Source organism: Lutjanus erythropterus, chromosome 15, assembly GCF_056507025.1.
Source record: "Lutjanus erythropterus isolate fLutEry1 chromosome 15, fLutEry1.hap2, whole genome shotgun sequence".
Taxonomy (NCBI): Eukaryota; Metazoa; Chordata; class Actinopteri; order Lutjaniformes; family Lutjanidae; genus Lutjanus; species Lutjanus erythropterus.
This window is the reverse complement of record NC_139331.1, coordinates 21,280,663-21,301,592: the sequence shown is the minus strand read 5'-3', so window position 1 is coordinate 21,301,592 and position 20,930 is coordinate 21,280,663. Positions and strand designations below refer to the sequence as shown.

General features: G+C 39.3%; 1 protein-coding gene across 1 annotated transcript; it reads right to left on the bottom strand.

The window, feature by feature from the left end:
* Positions 1-2,647: 2,647 nt before the first annotated feature.
* Positions 2,648-18,929, bottom strand: LOC146314372 (vesicular inhibitory amino acid transporter-like). Its single transcript, XM_084737594.1, has 9 exons — positions 18,737-18,929; positions 18,008-18,177; positions 17,511-17,941; positions 9,143-9,279; positions 7,627-7,753; positions 6,881-7,083; positions 5,416-5,653; positions 4,989-5,151; positions 2,648-3,051 (listed from the first exon to the last, which is right to left on the bottom strand). Exons 1-9 carry the CDS (start codon positions 18,838-18,840, stop codon positions 2,732-2,734), a joined length of 1,893 nt encoding a protein of 630 aa, XP_084593720.1. The 5' UTR covers positions 18,841-18,929; the 3' UTR covers positions 2,648-2,731.
* Positions 18,930-20,930: the final 2,001 nt, after the last annotated feature.

Genomic DNA, 20,930 nt, shown 5'->3' with positions numbered 1-20,930 from the left:
ACGTTACTATTTACACTATACTTCCTAAAAATCAAATAAGTCTGTGCTTGTTTTAAAATTGTCTAAAAGACTGATTAAATCAGTAAAATGACAGCATTTCTTCTAATACGTATTGTGATACATGTCCCCCATTTATCCCTGACTTACTGCTGCACAGTCGAGTGAAAACTGATCTTAATCTGTTTAGCAGATGGTTTTTCTCACCACGCTCCTTTATCATCAGTTTGTCACGTTTGTGTCAGGTTATAATAAGGCTTATATATGTAACCTGGATACAAATAGACAGGCATCTAAAAAAAGTTTTTATTTTTAATGTAATAAATGCTTACTCTGAAGTAGACGCCCAGACATCTTTTCACCTTGAACTCACCAGAAAAAATGTTTGATCGGGTGTGAAGGATGCCTGAGCTGGCAGCCAACGTCTGAATCTGTCACCTTGTTTTGAAGGCCATTTCAAGGTGTGTGTGTGTGTGTGTGTGTGTGTGTGTGTGTGTGAGAGAGAGAGAGAGAGAGAGAGAGAGAGAGAGAGAGAGAGAGAGAGAGAGAGAGAGAGAAGGAGAAGGATAAGGAGAGAGAGAAACGCTGGATCACTGACAGACTGACATGCTGTGTACATGCCACGTCGTGATATGAAACTGACCTCAGTTTCCTCTCTCTCTCTCATTCTCTCTGTCTCTCACTCTCTCTCTGTCACACACACACGGCTCCTAATGATGTCGTTGAGGAGGTGACAGGTGTGTTGGCTTAAAGATTTTGTCACCCTGTCAGCTGTGTGTGTGTGTGTGTGTGTGTGTGTGTGTGTGTGTGTGTGTGTGTGTGTGAGAGAGAGAGAGAGAGAGAGAGAGAGAGAGAGAGAGAGAGAGAGAGAGAGAGAGAGAGTTTTAAGTGAATGAGGCTGTAACATGAGAAGGAAGACAGTTTGTAACTCTAACCCTTACAAAAAAGAACTGAAAACTGGAAAAGAAGGAAGAGGGAATGAAGATAAGTGTTTTTCATTGGTTTTGAAATATTAATATTAATAGTATAATATGAAATATGATGATACTGTTTGCTTAACTTAAATTGTGTGACTCTAAGACAATTAAGATTGTTTACTTACCTGATGTTTACCTGATGACTGTGTGTGCCGTATATGATGATATTATTGGTTAGTAAAAATCTGAATCCAGTGTCGATCCGTTGAGCTTGTTTTTATTTTTTGATTTAAACACAAATACAAATTTATTGAACAACAGAAACAATGCAAATCCACTTTGCTTTCAGGGACAGTTTTCTGCTCTGTTTTCTGTCCATGTGTGTGTTTACATCTCTAAACAGTGACTAGTAGGAACACAGCGTTCCCACAGATGCCTGAATCATCTGCAGTTACATCAAACTCCCCAAAGGAGAAGCTGAGAACTTTAATTTCTCCTCTCCCACTTTCTCTTTCTGCTGACCTTCTTTAATTCTGCTGTGATTCGCTTCTCTTGTTTTCGCCCTTTCTCAGTCTTATCTTTTTCCTGCTCATTTTTCTTTCCTCTCACTTTTCACATTTTCTGTAGATATTTTTAACAGTGTGAAAAATTAAACCATTTTAGTCCCCTCTGTGGTTCCCTTTTCTTTTCTTTTCTTTTCTTTTCTTTTCTTTTCTTTTCTTTTCTTTTCTTTTCTTTTCTTTTCTCAGTTTGGTTCAATCCGTTCTCACAGTGCGTTGGATGCACATAAACAGAAGCAGAACCAAAGCCAAATGACTCCCACCTGCTACGATACAAACACAAACACACACACACACACACACACACACACACACACAAATCCCCTCCATACATATTTTAACATTACAAATTCAGACATGAGATAAGACAAGCATCACTCAATCTTCTCCAGCACAAACTAGAGGAAGATAAATAATAGTTTTTTAATGTTTATTTCCCCTAAAGGTTAATTAGACAATTTTCATAACAAAGATAAAGTTCACACATTTATATCACAGAACCTTTTTTTTTTATAATAGAGCTGCAGATCAAAAATGTTCATCTAGACATTAAATCTTCAAAATTAGAATAAAATGCTTTGGATAATTGAATGCCAGAAAAACCTGCTGTGGTGACAGGTCAATGAATAAGAAACATCACTTGGCAACATGTGTAATATTTCACCATGGTAACTAATGGATCCTTACATCACTACAGAATATTTCAGCCTCCATATGATGTTCATTACCTGCTAAGAGAAGTCCAGATTGGTCAATATATTACATACTGCACCTAAATGCATCTATATCTAAAAAGTTTTAGAAAGCTGTGAACTCAAAATAAAATTAAATAAAAGATTAAGTTGGCACAGATTGTCTGCTTTACTCTAACTGGCCTTTTACGGCTGCTTTAAATCTTTAAAACCCTCTTCGCATGGGACTAAATTTATCAGGGTACCTCATGTGATTTAAAAATGAAAGAATGACGACTGAATCATTACTGTACAAATGCTGTTTAAATAATTTGCTTATACTTATCAAGTAGCTCAGCTTGTAGTATTCTTTGTGAGTCTTTTCATAAATGATAACCTGTGGAAAACTGTGACGTAATTATGACGTTGGCCCAAATGGGTCTATAAATAGTGAACAGCGTCTGTATTCGAAAATCAGTAACAGAGGAAAGCTTCAACTGTCTTTTCCTTCAAAGTGACCCGTCCACGTCTCTACCTTTACATTCATCTATCATCCATCCATCCATCAATCCATCATCTGCCCCTCCTACAGTCCTTCCAGCAGTCTTTTCACTGAACAAATCACGCCAGACGCACTGCAGATGACCCCCAGACTCAGTATACACACATCTATCAGCCGCTCCCTCACAGTGAGGCGGCCCCACTGCAGCCGGAGGTGAAACAGGCACGGCAGTATGAGTGTCATGGCCGCCCCGGTCACGCTGCCTGTCAAACCCATCAGCAGGGAGAACCTGGGGACCAGCAAGGCCAGTAGGTATGATGTCATCAGCAAGGCGCCGCGGACCATGAGGGCCTGACGAGACACGCCGCGACCTCCGTGTTTGGAATACGATGAGCCAGCAGCACCTGTAGAAAGATTGAAACAGAGAAGATGAAAGACAACGCAGAGGTTTTTGTGTTGACCCTGCAAGCAACTTCTGTTTACGTGTCGCACCGCTATGAGTCATTGTTTTTCACTTACATCAGTGCAGAGGTGTCATCAACCTCCAACTTTAAACTGTGAAGTCATGTGTCCTTATTTACAGTATGATGTCATTTTAATGAGGTAGCACAAGTAACATAAGTAACATTTACTGTAACAATTGACAGCTGTGTTTCACATAAAAGCTGTGGGTGATTTTGTGTTAATTTGCATTTCCCCAGTAAAAATATTTATCATAAAACTACACTACACTTAGGAAGTATTGTAATCTGATGATGTCATGACTGTTGACAGTCAATAATTATGACAAATTCAGCCATGGTGACAAATGTGTTGACAGTCAACACATCAGCAAAGTTTCCCTGATCACTCAGCTCTCAAATGGAAATAAAAGGCATGTGATATCTGTGTATTTTCTTACTTACAGGTTGGACCTTTTATCATAATTTTTGTGGTTTCATTTCATATGTTTTGCTTATTTTGCAGGTCTTGAAAACAGCGTAGAATTGGATAGGAACAGAGACTACTGAATTGTCCCTTGCAATAATTATTATCAATTAAAATAATGGTTGTCTGTCAGTGCCTAATCACTGTTAATGAGATTCAATATTGTGACAAAGCATGTGCACTAATTATAGACCCAAACAATGTGTTTTTAAATTTTGAAAGATTGTGCTCCCCCTCAAATGCCTCACAGTTGATCTGCTGCCTACCTTTAACCATGGGTCTCCTTTTAATGCCAAAATACTTAATAAGCATCTAGCGACAAAACTAGCGAGTTATTCAGACCATCAGGGTGAAAGTAAGAAATATACACAAATCTATTATTTTGTAATTTATTCCCATGCATGCTGTAATATCAGTCAGTGCTCCTCTGGCAGGAGACAGCGTCTCTCTGTCTCCCCTCACACTGTGCGCCAGGAGGCAGGACAGTGAGTTTTACTGTGCTTATGGGGACAATCTGTGTCTCTGAAACTTTGCACAGCAACAGGCAACAGAGGAACAGAAGGAGAACAAGACAGGGTGGTAGAGAACACACTGTAGGTGCAGCAGGTTTTTAAATTTTTAGAAGACGTAGCCAGTTTGTTTTGTTCACGTTCTCTTGTTACACACAGATAAACGGCATTCTTAAAATTAATAAACAATGTTTGATTAAAATTTTCTAGATGGCACACAAAAACACGATAAAGGAAAATAAAATTAAGATATCTGTTTTTGCAAAAATAATCCTTCACACTGTATTTTCTTAACACAATGTTTAGTTCATCAAAACATTTCCTAAACTATTGTTGTCTCTTGTTTCACTGGTCACCTTTAACTGCTTACTTTTCTTGGAAACCATAATTTTGGTGTTTATGGTGGCACAAGGGTGGATTCCAGCACGTAACAAAAGTGTAACAAATCTGTTCCAGCAAAGCTTCTTCAAGCTGGATTCTGCCCAGTCTAACCACAGTTTACTATTGGTGGGGACCTCTGGAACAAGTAAATGTCATACTCAAGGGAAACTGGGCAGTATGAGACAGAAAAATGTGACTGATTCACTCTCTTCAATGCTAATTTTATTGATCATCGGGGGATTTGAATGAGCAAATCACCACCCACAGGCCTGCTTCTGTTGCTCCACAGAGTATTTTGAAATGTGCAAAGCAAACGACAGCTTTCCAAGGCTACACGTGATCCACATACCAGTCATTATAACTAAAATAAAATGTAGATCTGAAGTCAGTCTTAACCATTACACCTTAGTTCTATTTCATGGGTACAAAACGACTGTTCTTTTTAACAGATGGCCTATAGGAGCTGTCATTGCATGTATGGTGACACGGTCAGTGGTTTGAATAAAAAATATATCTGTGTTCACCTCCAAGCAGGCAGGTTTGCAGTATTTCAGCAGCAGAGTAGAATGGCAGAGGGTAGGACAGCAGGGCTTTAGCCAGCAGACACAGGTTGACGAGAGGTCGGAGGTCAGAGGGCAGGTTGTCTGTGATGACCTCACTGGTCTCTGCCCCCCAGGTCAACACGGCCTAATGAAGGAAGCAATTCAAGCAATCAGTCAATCAATCACTCCATTTGTCTGTCCCTTCTTTCATCCTTTAATCACATCTGGTGGCTAGATGGTGAACCAAATATACATTTTTGGATATTTGTCCATCCACAAATTATAAAATAATAAACTGTCACATTTTTTTTTTTCCAGACCCATCACAAACTCAGACAAACAACTCTATCAACTCAGTCATGCCAGTGAAATTGCAGGAAATTCTGATGTGTCACACAATGTCACTGACCAGTAATGAAAACATAGTTTTCATGATGCAGGCGGCACCATGAGTCCAGCCCAGCATGGCATTGAACTGCCCTCTGTCCTCCATACTGCCCTCCAGAGGAGGGAGGAAGATCTGCGAGGTGTAGGAGAAGATGATGACGCCCACTGAGACGAGGAATTCCTCCGGGTCCACAGACAGAGACAGAGAGGACCAGGCCCAGCTGCTGGCTCGACTCAGACAATACAGCATCACCAACAGGCTGAAGATAAGAGATGCTGCTTTGTAATAGAGTATCCAGACTGAATGTAATAATGATACGTTCACTTATTTATTTATTAAACAATCATCTGTACCTGGGCAAAAATTAAAAAAAGGGGGCTTTGCAGTATTCTGCACCCGCGGTGTGTAATATGTTGCAAAATGACTGAAAACTCAGAGAATTAATGTTGTTAAATGCTTTTAAATCAAAAGTGAAAGAATTAGCAGCATATGGGTTGTCAGTGCTTTTAATTTACCTGATTATGCAACAAGCTAACTTTTTAAAATGTGAGTAAAAAATGTCTGTTTATCATACTTTGTCTTCTTTTGTGTTTCCTGTCTGTAACTTTGTGTTTTTGCTGCTGACTGTCTTTGCCAGGTCTCCACTGAGAAAGATATAATTAATCCCAATGGGACTTTCCTGGTTAAATAAAGGTTAAAAAATGTTACGTTCACCATTTACAATTATGTGAATGCACCAAATGGTTTTATTTGATGATTTAACCTCTGTTTCTGTGGGTCGCTACCAATTAATCCAAGCAACAGCAAGAGCTTCAGTATAAATAGATCAAATAAATCTCCAGATAAAACATTTTTTCTCTCTGCTTAAAGGACTGGTGTGTGAGATTTAGCGACATCTAGTGGTGAGCTTGGAGACTGAAAACACCTCAGGAGCGTGAAGGAGAACCTATGGCGTCTGTGAAATTCAAAACAAACAAACAAACAAACAAAAAGCACGAAAGGCTGGCCATTCTGGGCCCCTGTAGAAAAATGGCTTCCTCCATACAAGAGGACTCGCAGCCTCTGTAGATTAAAATGGGTCATTCTAAGGGAACACACTGGACCTTTAAGTCTTGAATCATGAGGAAATAAACTGAGAAGCATTTTGTATTTACACATCACTTAACAGCCAAAGGAAAGCTCTGAAACATCACAGGGATCTTGGAGCTGGTGGACTTCAAGACTCGGCTCCATTTGCCTTGTTTCATGCAGGACACCTGGCACGAGAAATGAATGAAACAACCAGTAACAGCAGTGTGGAGCAGGTGGGAGCAGACGGCAGGACCAGCAGCTGCTGCTAAATGATCGCACAGATCAAGAGTGAGAATGAGAGTAGATTATAAAGGCCGCCCTGTTGACCTGAGTTAATACGATTGGTGAGTTTTGTCAGCTGGTGCTGATCAGCTGACAGAACAAACGCGATGCTACAGAACTTGTGTTCAATCACCTGATCAGTATGTGAGCCAGGGAGCACAGCAGGCTGAGGGTGGAGACTGGTCTGAGATCAGTCAGCAGCAGGCAGGGCAGCAGGAACATCAGAGACACCAGAGAACACACTGATCTGGGAACAGTCATTCCTGACAGACTGTCAAACAACAAACTGGTGGAGACGAGTAGATACAGAGTGCAGGTCATCAACAGTTCAATCACCTGGAATAAATGAAGAAACAGAGTGAAAAGACAGGCTGTTTACTGCATGTAAACATAATGTTAAGCAAGACAATTTAAAGGGATAGTTCAGATTATTTGAAGTGGGGTTGTATGAGTTACTTAGTATTTAATATAGTATATATTTAATATAGTCTTCACTGCTTTACTTTGTATTGCTCTCTCCAAACTAGCCAAACTCCATTGGCAAAGTAAGTAATTTTATCTTACACAACACAGGAGTTGCTGGTCTACCACTGCCTTACTTGGTTTGTTTGTTTATGTTACTGTGTGACTTTGGTGGTGCATAAGTACCTCATACAACCCCACCTCAAAAATATCGAAGCAGTCCAGTATAATGACTCCAAAGAATTATGTAATTCCACTGGTTTTCCAGTGCAGCGCAGTTTGATAAGTTACTGCCACTTGGTCCAAGAAACTTGGAAGATTGCTTCACTTGCTTTAAAGAAATGTTCAAAGACTCCGTTTATAGACATGTTCAAACTAATTTGCAGAATAAATAATGCGTGTGTTTGTGTGTGTTACCTGAGCTACATTGACCATCCACCCTGCCAGTCCAGGCCAGTTGGGCCACAGTCCTTTGCAGCAGGCCTCCACTATGTCCTGGTAGCTGTGTCGGACTCGGACCTTTGACACCAAACCAGACCCTCCACTGAAAGATACAAACAACCTCTTGCTATAATAAATTATGCCTGGTACAAACTCATATTTTCATGTTTTCATTTCACGTTTCTTTGCAGCTGAACGCTTTTGCACCCTGTTTAGTTGTATTTAATTGTTAATGGTATTTTACACTTATTATTGTTTATTCTTTTGTATTACTTTATACTTTTTTACTTCACTCTTTTTTGTTTTTATTCTTCTTTGTAAAATGTGAGTCTTAAATACAAATGCATCATTTGAGGATTACACAATTCAATTTGGATTTTGAACATTTTCATTAGCTGTTTTGGAGCTAATGTTCCAGTTTTTTAAGTGAGCACAATGAGGTGTTTTTTGGGGTTTGCTTTTATTTTTTTTCCTTTTTACAGCTAGTAATGAAGATTTAAATTCAAACTCAGCTCAGTTGAACTAATCTGAGTCAGAATTTAATTTGTCTGAATCACACAAACCAACAAGGCAAAAGTGAAGACAACTAACACAGTTTTACACAACACATTTTCTTTTCACACATCTTTCAAATATAGTGGACTTATCTTGACAAATGAAAAAGTACATTTAATGGATTCCTTTGTGTCATTGTCTGTTTAGAAAAAGATTTAAAATCTCTGCTGTTAACAGCATTTCATTTGGAATAAAATTATCATTCTTAGAAACTACTGATCACATTGTAAACAAGGCAGCTACTCTGACTTCTTTGTATTGTCTCACTGCAAAATTCCACACATTTTATATATACAATTGTCAAACACTAAAATTTTAAATATATTTTTATGTTTTTGTATGTCTTTTGTGTGTGGTTTTCATATAAGCCATTACAGTTTTTTTTTTACCACATCCTCACACGTATATTTATATTTCTTTCATGTGGGGTGTTTTTTTGTGTGTGTGTGTTTATTTTTATGTGAAACTAAACTAAAAACACATTCACTTTTCTTTTAGCTGTGGCAGTGGCGAATTTCTGAGGCTCACCACCGCTGAATGAACAGAATAACATGGACATGACTCTACAAACTCTACTCTGTGTTCAGACCACAATAGGTTTTAGATTCCCCCAAGGAGTCTGAATAGAATAGAGAGACTACATATCTGAAGGACTCTGCTGTCAGAAATGATAGTCACCACTGCTGAAAATAGAGAGTAGAGCACCATCTGCAGACACTCAAACTCAGTCAACAATGACTCCAAGAAAAAAAAAAAAACATTCCAGACGTGCCAAGTGAAATAAGTTGCTTAGAGCATCTTTGCTATCAGTAAAATAGAAAGCCGACTGTGGTCATAAGGTGCTTTCATGTAATCAAAGTGATGTAACCTGGTTAGAAAGTGATGTTGCGGTTGATTAATTGGCACCAAATTAATAGGAATAAATAAAAAAACATACCTTTGTTCATCTTCATATAGACAGGCCACCAGGATCCTCCCTGTGTGGTTGCAAACCCAAGCTGACAGAACCAGCAGAACAAGACCCACATAACCCGACTGGACCAGAGCAAAGGGTAAACCCAACACAAAGATACCCTGAGGGAGGAGAGAGAGGAGGAAAGAAGAAAGAGTAGAAAGTGTGGGGTTTTTTTTGAGGCAGATAAGAAATGGGAAGAGACCAGGACCACTTTCAAAAAGTTGCCTCTTGTGGAGCAACCTGCTAGCTGAGCGGTTAAGAGACAGATCATGAAGCCATGTTTTGATTCTAGCTGTCTTTCTCCCTGTCTTTCTTGTCTCTATCCTTTCAATACAGATTTTGTGTCTGTTTATGATGTGTCTCCATCGTAGCATGTATATACAGAACAACAAAATGCCAAGGATGGAGCCTTGGGGGACACCACAGGTCAGAGGGGCCACTGAAGAGAAGGAATTACCCAAGGCTACTGAGAGAGTCCTGTTTGATAATCAGGGTTTAAACCATTTCAGAGCAGACGCCAACACACTTTTCAAGGTGATCCTATAGGATACAGTGATCCATAGTGTCCAATTTAGAACTCAAGTCAAGACAAAAATCCAGTAGCATCAACTGTAAGCAAGAGGTCCTTTGTTACTGTGATAAGAGCAGATCTTGTGCAATGACATGCATGGAAGCCTGACTGAAACTTTGATTTTGATATTTAAAAAAAAGGTCATTTAGAAATGTGTCTAAAAAATGTTTAATCAGTCAGGTCAAGACTGCAAGAACACAGTCAGTAGACAGAAAGACACTTTGTACTGTGACTGCTGCACAACAATGTCCCTCTGGATGAATAAAGCTCTATCTTATCTTATCTTGAAAAAAATATTATCTTAAAGGAGAAATCTGTAATATATTTATTGTAATACTTCATAAAATGACCATGATATGACATTAGAGATCAAGGAAGCATGTTAAGAACATTAGAATTCTAAAACTTTGTTGCAAGAAAAGAGGAATGTCAAAGAACGAGAAGAGTGCTGAAGAGGCAATGAAGAGAAAAGAAAAGAAAGGAGCATTCATGTTTGGAAGATGAGGAGGCGAGTGGAGAGTTTTGGCCCAATGCCTGGAGAGTTCGAGGATGCAGGAGAGACCAGCAGGAGCAGAAGGAAGAGGAGCGTCAAGCTCTGACCCGTCACCAAGGGGAAAACGTAAGCGACTGCCAGACAGAGGAGAAAGGAGGAGAGAGGGACTGCGGGTGGAAGAGGAGAGAGGAGAGAAGGAAGAGGTGCGACCTCTCGGCTCGAGAGCAGGAGGTTGTAGGTAGAAGAGGAGGAGGACGGGAGGAGATCAGAGGAGACACGGAGCTACTTTGATGGAGCTGCTGTGTTTTGGATGTTGGAACATGGAGGCTCGCAGAGAGAGTTATGGAAACACATCATAGCACATCATCACCGCAGACACACACACACACAGAGAAACACACATTGTGGATGCATAAACAGACAAGCGCACATTCTCTCTCTTTCAAGTTACTATTTTGTAACTGGTGTCTGTTAGGCATATGCTGATAGAGCTTTGATGTTCAAATGGAGCTGCTGGGGATGAAAGAGAGAAATCTGACGCTCAAGTATCTGATTTCATCTCCCCTCTCTCTTTCTCTCTCCACTGCTCGTTCTCTCTGTGTTTTTGCCAGCTAATTCCTCATTGGTTACTCTGAGCACAACCTGAAGCAGCTCCCAATCACAAAGGGGTACAATAAGAGAAGAAGAAAAAAAAATATCCCTGATTGACTCTGAAGAAGATAGAGAAGAAGATTATTCTTTTCAGCTCCATCTGACGAGCAAAGAAACCTTTAAAATCTGTTTATTCAAGCAACGTTGAGAAATATGCTCTTTTTCATACTTGACAATATCAACCACCAAGCAGCAAATAAAGACTGCTCCTGTCTGTCTGGTGCAAGATTTCAACTGCTGCCCTTCAGGTTATGCACATTATTATATGCGAGCACATGCCCCGTGCACAAAAAGTGATAGAGAAATGTCTTTTCCCACCTTGAGGGGATAAAGAAACAGACAGGTTTGACATTTAAATAACTGGAAGTGTCATTTTTTTTCAACCATGACCAATCCCCAAGTTTAATCAAAGTTGTTTTATTTGTTCAGGTGAAAAACTTTGAAAAAGATCTACAATTTGTGCCTTCGTCTCTTAATACAAATGTCATTTTCCCACGTAATTTTTGAGTTTATGAAATGTATTGAGATGCTTGGTACCAGTACATCCTTTGTCACTAAATATAATATAATGAGAGGTGCGTAGCGTTGTGAGATGAATATTGTAGAGCTGAAACAGTTAGTTGACTGATTGATTTGTGCATTGTCAGAAAATTGATTGGCAGCTGTTCTGATACCTTGATGGGCTGCTCTCAGTCTCAGTGAATGATTTAACCCTTGCTACTTATGGTTCTTGATTGTCCTACAGATGGGAAATAAAACTGTAAACCTTCATAAAATCATTGCATTTCTCTAACCCTCTGTTTTTGTTTTGTTTCTACATGCAGCCGAGCTCTATGAGTTTCTCTTCCCCTCTCTTTTTAGCTCCCACTCTCTTTTTTTTCCCTTCTTAGGAAGGCCTGTCTTCTTCCATGTCTCGTGGTGAGGAGGTTGTATGGCTCAGGTGCCACAGTCCTCATATACATTCTTTAATCTACACGTATTGCAAATCTTGTGATCAAACTTTGTATATAATGTGATTTTAATGATCTGTTCTGTACGGCATCTGCTGCATGTCTGTCTGTCTTTACAAAGGCACCCCTCTTCTATGACTCTTCCTGAGTTTTCTTCCATTTCCTGACCAAATGTGAGGGTCTAAGGACAGAGGGTGACATAGTGGTCTCAAAGACTAATTGGACTTTTTTTGGAAACCAGCGGAGTTGCTGCGTTTACTTCTTTTATACATTCTATGAGCCCAGGCTGTCCTAACCCTGATGACTTTGCCCTGACATCATTAGGTTTTTTGAGGTGGTACTTCGCTCCCTCCAGAGCCACTGAAGAATAATACAATTGTTTTCAGAGGTTAGTAGTACTCCTTGTAATGAGTACACAGAACCTGGTGTACCCTTGTTAGTTAATATTATATTTGCATCTTAACTGGGTTTTTATCTTGCTTTTTAAGAGTGTTGTGGTCAGATATTGCAGTTGCAGCATCGAAACAAGCAATCTGCAGACGCCCCTTTATCTCTGGGGAATTTGCGTGTTTCATTATTTTCTGATAATTTATAAACCAAATGATTAATCAATTAATTGAGAAAAAATATGATTGATTAAAGGAGGTGATGTATGAACTCACTGATGGAAGATGAAACTATAGCTGCAGAAATGTACTTTTTTAATACACTAACCTGCAGCATTTATTCAGCCTCACTTCTCTCGCAGGGTCTTGGGATGTATTTGGCAGCACAATGAACCAAATAACTTTTGACAGCAATCGTTCCAAAACAAAACGGGGACATTCTACATTTCCCTACGGCTTGTGTTTGGATTTGAAAAACATTTTTTTTAAAACTTGGATCTTGGATTTTCAACCCAGTTTAAGGTAAAGTGACACTCAAAAACAGATCATCAAAATCATTTCAATTAATTTCAGTACTTCTCAGTGTCGGAAACAAAAGGTCCACATCTCTAATCAACGCTGAAGACACACACACACACACACACACACACACACACACACACACACACACACACACACACACACACACATACACAGACACAGACACAGACACAGACACACACAATCGAGCTGCCTCATTAACAGTCAGGTTGGAATTAAAACTGAGTTTCATAATATTCCCAAGTTGGGAGCTGTGAGAGCTGGAGCTGCTTTTTGCATTTTTTGGCAGCAAATTTGCTCTCTAATAAAAACTTTATTAAGCTGGCAGACAGTCAGTTATATTGGCATCAATAAACCACCATCGGAAAATACATATTTTCTTTTTAGCCTTGATAGGAGATAAAACTGCTGTTCTTTTTTCATTATTAAGACATCTGTTAGGCTCTTTACAAATGGATCTGCCATTACGATAATGATAAGTGTTTACACATCAGATAATCATTCATTTATCTTGTGGATATCCATCACTGTCTAAGATTTTAAATACAAAAAGACGATTTTTGCAACGTTCGTGCATTCACCTTAATTTAACCTGTCTGCAACCCCAACCAAAGGGATTAATGAGCAATCCGTTTGGTTAAGGTTCCTGATTACACTGCGCTGCAGGTAATGAATAACCTATAAAACATTAACCAACCCAGCAGTTATGGAAAGAAGCTGATACTCCTTCAGCAGAATTAAAGGGACAGTTCATCAAATTGCTCACAACAAGGTCTGTGGACTATCTTGAGTAACTGAGTCGTGATTTCTGATTGTTAAATCAAACATATTTTTTTTTGGCACTTTGAGCACAGCAAGTCGAGTGCTGTTTAGTCACGTCATATTCTAGAGAAGGCACACATCTCTGCAGCCAGTATGTCCAAAACTCTGCAACTCACACCAAAACAATCCAGATGGATAAATAGCACTAAAGGTAAGTAAATGTGTATTTTTGATTTTAGGGTGAACTGTCCCTTTAAAAAACATGCTGCTGTGAAACGCAGTAAAATAAAAACTATTCAAACCACATCCTGGTTTTAGGGACAAAATAATTTAAATATAGCTAAAAGCATTGAGGTTACAGAAGAAACAGATTTGATTTAAATCAGTAATATAATTCATTAGAGACAGAGATTCTTGTCTGGCACATAAACTCTGTCTCTAATGACAACTGGAACACACTGGCAGTCAGATAGATAGACTAGAATCAATAAACCAAGCACATAAAACGTGTTTATCTACTAAATATTATGTGTTGGTATATGTATTTATGTACTGACAGCAGAGCTAACAGTGATTAAAAGCCTGCGTGTTCACAGCAATCCGACGCAGAAGCATTTGATTTAAATTCACCTTCAACTCCTGAAGGAACATGTTTGCATACATGTCTTCATTTATATGTGTGTGTATGCATGCGTACACTGTATTGATGCCCTAATGTCATAATGTTCTTCATGGACCCAGTGACTCCATTCAATTACACCACAGTTATTCAGTGAAAGAACACATTTACATGAGTGCAGCAGTTGAATACAGCCCAGCATTTACAGCATAATAAGCTATTAGCATTACCGCCACGAGGACACGCTGTGACTGGGAGCTTTTCTGTTTTTTTAAACGATTTGATTCACGCTTTATTTGATTATGAAGACTGGAGAGTGCCTGACAAACAGCCGGCAAGACCGCACAGCATTGTTTAGTAATATTAAAACACAATGGGAGCAAATTCAATAGTCTGCAGGTTTAATGCTTTTTCAATGTAGTGTGCAGCTTGCTGCCTGAAAAGTTGGCTTTTACATTTTGCATTTGTCTCGGAAAAGAGAGAGAGACAAAGTTTTAGAGACTGCTGGAACTGATCTAACAAAATAATTAATTCCAAGTTTGCAGCTACCGTATACATGAGCTATGTTTCGTCAGCAGGAGACTCAAAATTTGATACAAGGAATAGATACACTTCATGGCTGCAATGCAATTATTAAATAACGTTGACTGACACACTGACACTGCAGGTGACATTGTTTACTGTCATGCATGGTGAACAGGTTTCATGACTGTCCAAACTTCAGGCTACATTCTCTACTGTAGCTAAATTACATTCATTAGACAGAGGTTACTAAGGCAAGGTGACTTGCATGTTCTCCCCTGGATTTACACAGTAGTGAAAAGCATATAGACAATCTGTACTCCAGCACAAGTACTGCTAAATTACTCAGTATTACTCAATTACAAGTAAAGTACTCTTGTTTGAAAAATACCTCAGTAAAAGTAAAACAATTTCTTGACAAGACCGTGTATGTAACCGTTGATGTTTAATGTGTTACAGCCCATGACTGGATGGATCAAACAAACACAGGACTTTCACTAAAATATCATTAAAAGTTGTAAGGTATGTAACGTTATGTGACTTTCATGTTTCCAGTCGCTTAATGTACATCAGGAGACTTTCAGTTGTGAGACGTAAAAGTGTTGTAAGATATTTACTTTAACCCCAAACATGGTCTTATCCTTACACTAACCAAGTAGTTTTTGTGCCTCAACTTAACCAAACTCTGATTGTTTCACAGTATTAAAAGGGTCAAAAAGGCCTTCTGGTCACATCAAATACAGTAGCCTGAGGCCCCTCTTACACAGTTTGTTAAAGGTAGGAATGATGCACTGTTAGTCTTCCTGGCTGTTCTGTATAAAAGGTGTGAACACAGAATGGGGAGGCATTGTGGTTTGTCCTTAAAGCAGGCAGTGAAGGTAGTAATTATATTTTTATATTTTATATATTATATATATATATATTTTTTGACAGTGTCTGTTTGTACCCAGGTGCAAACAGTGTTGGGCAGTAGTGGCGTTACAAGTAGCGGCGTTACTAGTTTAACTACGTTTCTCAGTAACGTGCTCGTAACGTCGCTGTTTTTCTACATCAAATAGCACAGAAGCCACATTTCCCCACGCATTTCTAAACCTTAAATGCATCTTCCATGTGACGTCACGTACCTGCTCGTGCTGATGGCCGCCGTACACTGTATATAAAAAGATGCCCGCGAATTGTCTGATGCAGCGGGGCGAGATGGAAGTGCGAAACAGGAGGTAATGGCAGAGGAGGGGGCAGAGACGTGTACTTCTCGTGAATCTCCATGGCCATACTTTAACAAGTTCATGTTACTTATCGAGTCCTCACAGAACAGTTACAAGTTCTGGTGTTTACCGTGGAACCACAAAAGAAAGCTCCTGTCAACATCCAAGACGTCCAACACAAATTTAAGGACACACATTCAGGTATTTCCCGATGTTAACACAACAATCGCCAGCTAAGCTAATCATCACAAATCAGTCAGCAAACACCAACAGCTAACATGGCGCTAGCTAACAACATGTCCTTTGGCAGCAAAAAGAATAAAACTGTGTGTGTGTGTGTGTGTGTGTGTGTGAAGGGAATTTAGGCAGAAAGAGGTAAGAAAAATGAGTATAGTATAACTTTAGGTTATGTTCCTCAGAAATATCACTTGTACAGGTTTTTTTTACGAACTTCTCTACAAAACCAAATTGTTGTGGTCAATTTAAATAAATAATATGATATTTGTTTAGATGGCTCCTAGTACAGAAGGGGGCTAATAAATATACCACTAAACACAGACAGACAGATACATAGATACTTTATTTTTACTTTAAAAAAATAGCTTTGATCTAGTTAAGCTACTTTTGTCATTTCATTGTAGCTTAGCTTGCTATATTTCTCTGGTGGGTAGCTTCAGTGTAGTGAAGCTTCATTTAATGTAGAATAACTTGTAGCTGAGCTCACTACATTTTCCAAGTAGCTTGCCCAACACTGGGTGCAAATAGGTACACAGAAGATATTTGGCTAATTGCACCCAACCCCTTATTTTAGCTATAAAAAGTAACAACACTGTGGATGAGTGGCTGCAGGGGGTGAATGGGTACAGTGCTAGGCTTTCCTGTGGTAGAGGGGGTTTGAATCTCACCCTGGGAGACTGAGATTTGATAATAGTGTGAAATTACATGGCAATAGTACCTGTTATTAACAATGTTTTAATCATTAATTTCAGTTTTGCAGCTTGATTAGCTTTAGGCAACAAAACTACTTGTTTGGGTTTAGGTACAGATCATGGTTTGTCTCTGCCATGCAGGTGTAAATAGCCACTATTTACACTCTTGGTGCAAATATCATTGTTTGCTACAGACACCTGGGTGCTTGTCTCTGCCATGCTAGGCTATATACACCCAGGCATAAAAAGCCACATTGGCCATTCTGCCCCTGGTGCAAATAGCATCTACCTTTTTTTATACAGTGTATTTATTCCACATATTTGTCAGGTAAGTCTAAACTCCCAGGGAGGAGAGAAATCCCTCCACACAGATCATTACACAAGGCGGTGGTCCCTTTAACTTCACTGTTGCAGTTGCCACGCCCAGCTGTCCAAGAACACACAAAAGGCGTTATGTTAAAAATGAGGTTATCAGCTCTACGTGTGATTAGAAAAGACCATAGGAGCAGAGTCGTTAAGAAACGCACTTCTGGTGTGAACGCCCAGGATACAGGTCTTTGTTGTAGCAGTATTGTGGTTTCCCTGTGTAAAAAGGGCTACAAAGGTAGAAAGATGTGAAAAAGAGATAAAATATATTCATAAGTCTAAAAAACTATAATTTGGCAATAGGTCACAGTATTCTGAATTCTGTCTGATGATGCATGTATACTGTAATAGTGTACCTGTATAGCATTTGTGACATTCCAGCCAGCCTCCCAGGCAGTGATGGTGGGATTCAGACCTGTGGTGCTGGTACTGGGGCTCTGAACTGGATTAGCCAAACTCATACTTGCTCTCTCTTCCTCAAGGCTGGTACACAACTGATAAGTCTGCTCCATAGCTTCCTCTAGTTCCTTTTTCTCCCCTCCATCTTCAAAAAGTCTCTGTGTTTGCAAGTTCGCTTCGTTGCTCTGCAATTGTCTCATGTTCCCTTGACTGTGGTTCTCTTCGCTGTTGATTCCTATCTTGTGAGCCTGCATCTCTGAGGATCTCCTGCCTTCGCTGTAACTTGTGGCGTTTTTGAACCACAGGGAGCCTGCAGAGGAAACTGCTGACGTTATGGTGATGGTACTGGGTCCAGAGGAGATGACGGTAGCTCTGGTTTCTTTAAAAACTGGACTGTCCTGCCAGGCGGTGCTGGTGGATCCCGTCAGGTTAAGAGCTGGTCTCTCCCTCATACTGGGATTATCTTGCTCAGTCAGAAATGGTCTGTTTCTTCTGGTGTCATCACAGCGGGCATTATTTTGGCTTATGATGTTGTCAGAAGGCAGTCTGTTGTCCTCACTGTAGGTTCTGTTCAACTCATCACTGTTGGTCAGAATCAGCATCTCCTCATCCTCCTGGAAGAACCTGATGATCAAAACCAGTTCATTAAAGATCATGGTTTCTTTGTGCCTTCACCCATTTTACTAAAACAGCATCTTTTCACTCCAAGAGGTTCAGAAAAGTTAAGTGAAAAAAAAAAAATAACTGAAGTTTTCAACAATATTGCTAATCCTTCACGTGTAAAATGACAGAATGAGTTTGATGACTAAGTGCAGACTGTGCAACAAAAATTATTACATTATACCACAATATATAGAGACAGAAAAGAAATAGAAAATTAACAAATAAAAAATGTAAGAAATATATCTGCCAATATGTGCATCATGCTGGAATATATAACAAATATATAAAAGTAATTAATGCTGTATGTGTTGCAAAGTTGAAGTATTGCACAATGTATTGCATATGCAGATACTCTACCTGATGCTCACTGAAATTTTATATATATGACATTGATGAACACAAAAAAAATCTTTGTTCATGATAATACATTACTTCTATATATTATATGAATAAGTTGCCCAATATGTAAACCAATAGTGCAGCAAATCTCTAAGTGAATATATCCCATGATGTGACTCACCTTGTTGTCCAGTCCAGGTGTAGCCTCGACGCAGCCCAGCCCCACAGAGACCTGGCAGAACTCCAGGGCTGCCCGGAGCTCCGAGCCCAGTGAAGAGAGCCCATCTTCAGCCTCACAGTCTGCAGAGTCAGCCTCCCTGCCTCTGGAGGTCTGAGGGTCTGCGGGGAGCTTGACTGACACCGGACACATAAAAAAAAAAAAAAAATGCAAACACACAGACACACACTCACACTGCCTGCCTATACGGAAACTGAGCCACACACACCCACAATTGCATGATCACACTCGCATCACTACACACATGCACAGGTGTATGAAGTGATTGACAAGTTGGTGAGCTGTAACATTATAATATAGCAGTGTTTTCAACGGTGAGTAAACAGCTAAAATGGCCTGCACAGTGGATAAGTACACTAAAGGATATAACAGAGGAAGCAAAACTTAGTTTAATTCACTTAAATTTTTTTTTTTCAAAATAAAATAATAAAATAGACTGCATGACGCAAAAATAATTGTATTTAAAATTTGATCATTGTGAGCTAAGCCTTACTTATATCTGAAAATAAATTGTAACTGAAAATATTAAAATATCAACCATTATTCACTTTCACTCAGAGTTTACTTATGATGAGTTTATCAAACGAAAAAAAGTGAATTATCTCAAAAGATTAGTAGTTGGTGAAGCTTTTTCTTTTTTAACTTTTTTTTTCATTTATTTGAAATATAAAAACAAGGAACATGAGGTCATCATGGGTGTTACATTTAAAATCTCTACATTTTTCATACATCATGGTATAATATTATACTATTCTAAACAGAGTGCGTACAAAATCCGTTTTCCCCAGCGTTCAGTACATTTCTCCAACTCAAGTCTTAAAACAAAAAGTAAGTCTCTCCATACAGTAGATTTCTTTCACTATCCCCCACCATTGGGCCAATGTTGGAGGATCAATTTGCAACCATTTTCGGGTTATAGCTTTCCTACTACTTGCCAAAAGTACCTTCAATAAGTATTTGTCCTTGTGTAGGAGTGTTTCAGGTATTTTACCAAGATATAAGGTAACAAAAGTGTAATCTAGCTCCACCCCCATTATTTTGTTTATCTCGATGGCCACCTCCCTCCAGTATGACTGGATTTTTGAACAGGCTCAAAAGACATGAAAGTGATTAGTCATAGAGGTTCCACATTCTCTCCAACATAAGCCCCGGCTCTGTGTGCCTGTTTGCAGTGCTGTTATTTTAGGAGTAATAAAAATTCTCACTACATTCTTCCAGCCAAACTCTCTCAATGATCTTGAAATTGCAGTGGTTGCTTGACTCTCACATATTTCCATCCAGGTCTCCTCTGATATTTGTGTTTCTGACTCTCTCTCCCATTTTTGTTTGATGGGTATCGTAGAGTGATTTTTAGAGGCTTGTACCCAATTCAGGACCCTAGCGTGTTTCTCTATTTGTAACTTCCTCAATACCTTAAACCACAGCTTAAGGGTGAATTGAGTCCTTTGATTCAGGCTGTTATAATGTCTTGGTGAAGCTTTTTCAAAACTTAAGAGCTTGAGTTGCACTGAAAACTCAAAAATCTGGAAAGCTGCTTTGGGTTTTCTCAGCTTTTTTGTTAGGACAGTGTACATTCCAGTTTTCATTAGAGCATTACTGTTCAATGCTCTCATGAAAGTTTCAACCCTCAGACTTTGGTGGCTGTGTTTCGATATTTACCAACTTTATGTCATTATTTAGCATCATTATTGGTTACTCCAGTCAAAATCAACTTCAACTAGTTTCAGTTTAAAACCTTTTCTGGTAACAAACGTCCTCTACACAAATAGAGAAAACATTTACAGTTTTCCCTCATTTCATGTCTCATATCAGGCTGTTGTTTTTTGTGACTGTTCATCCCTGGCAGCTTCAGTTTTGCCCCAGAGTGTGGTGAGTTGTGCAGGGCAGCAGGAGGAGCCCTAGAACAGTTGTGTAACTTTGTGGACACAACTGGACTAAAACTTCTGTCCAACTCTGCTGCCCCCTTCACTGTTGAAGTATTCTGTGCTCCATTTAGTTCTTTTCAAGTCTTCTCCATTTGTCTGGTCCCTTGTATGTTCGCTCTTCTTGGTAGCCCAAGCTGTGCTGATGCAACATTTCATTTACTTTGTAGTGTCTGAAGTTTTTATTTCCAAAACTGCTGTAGTTGTGCAGCACA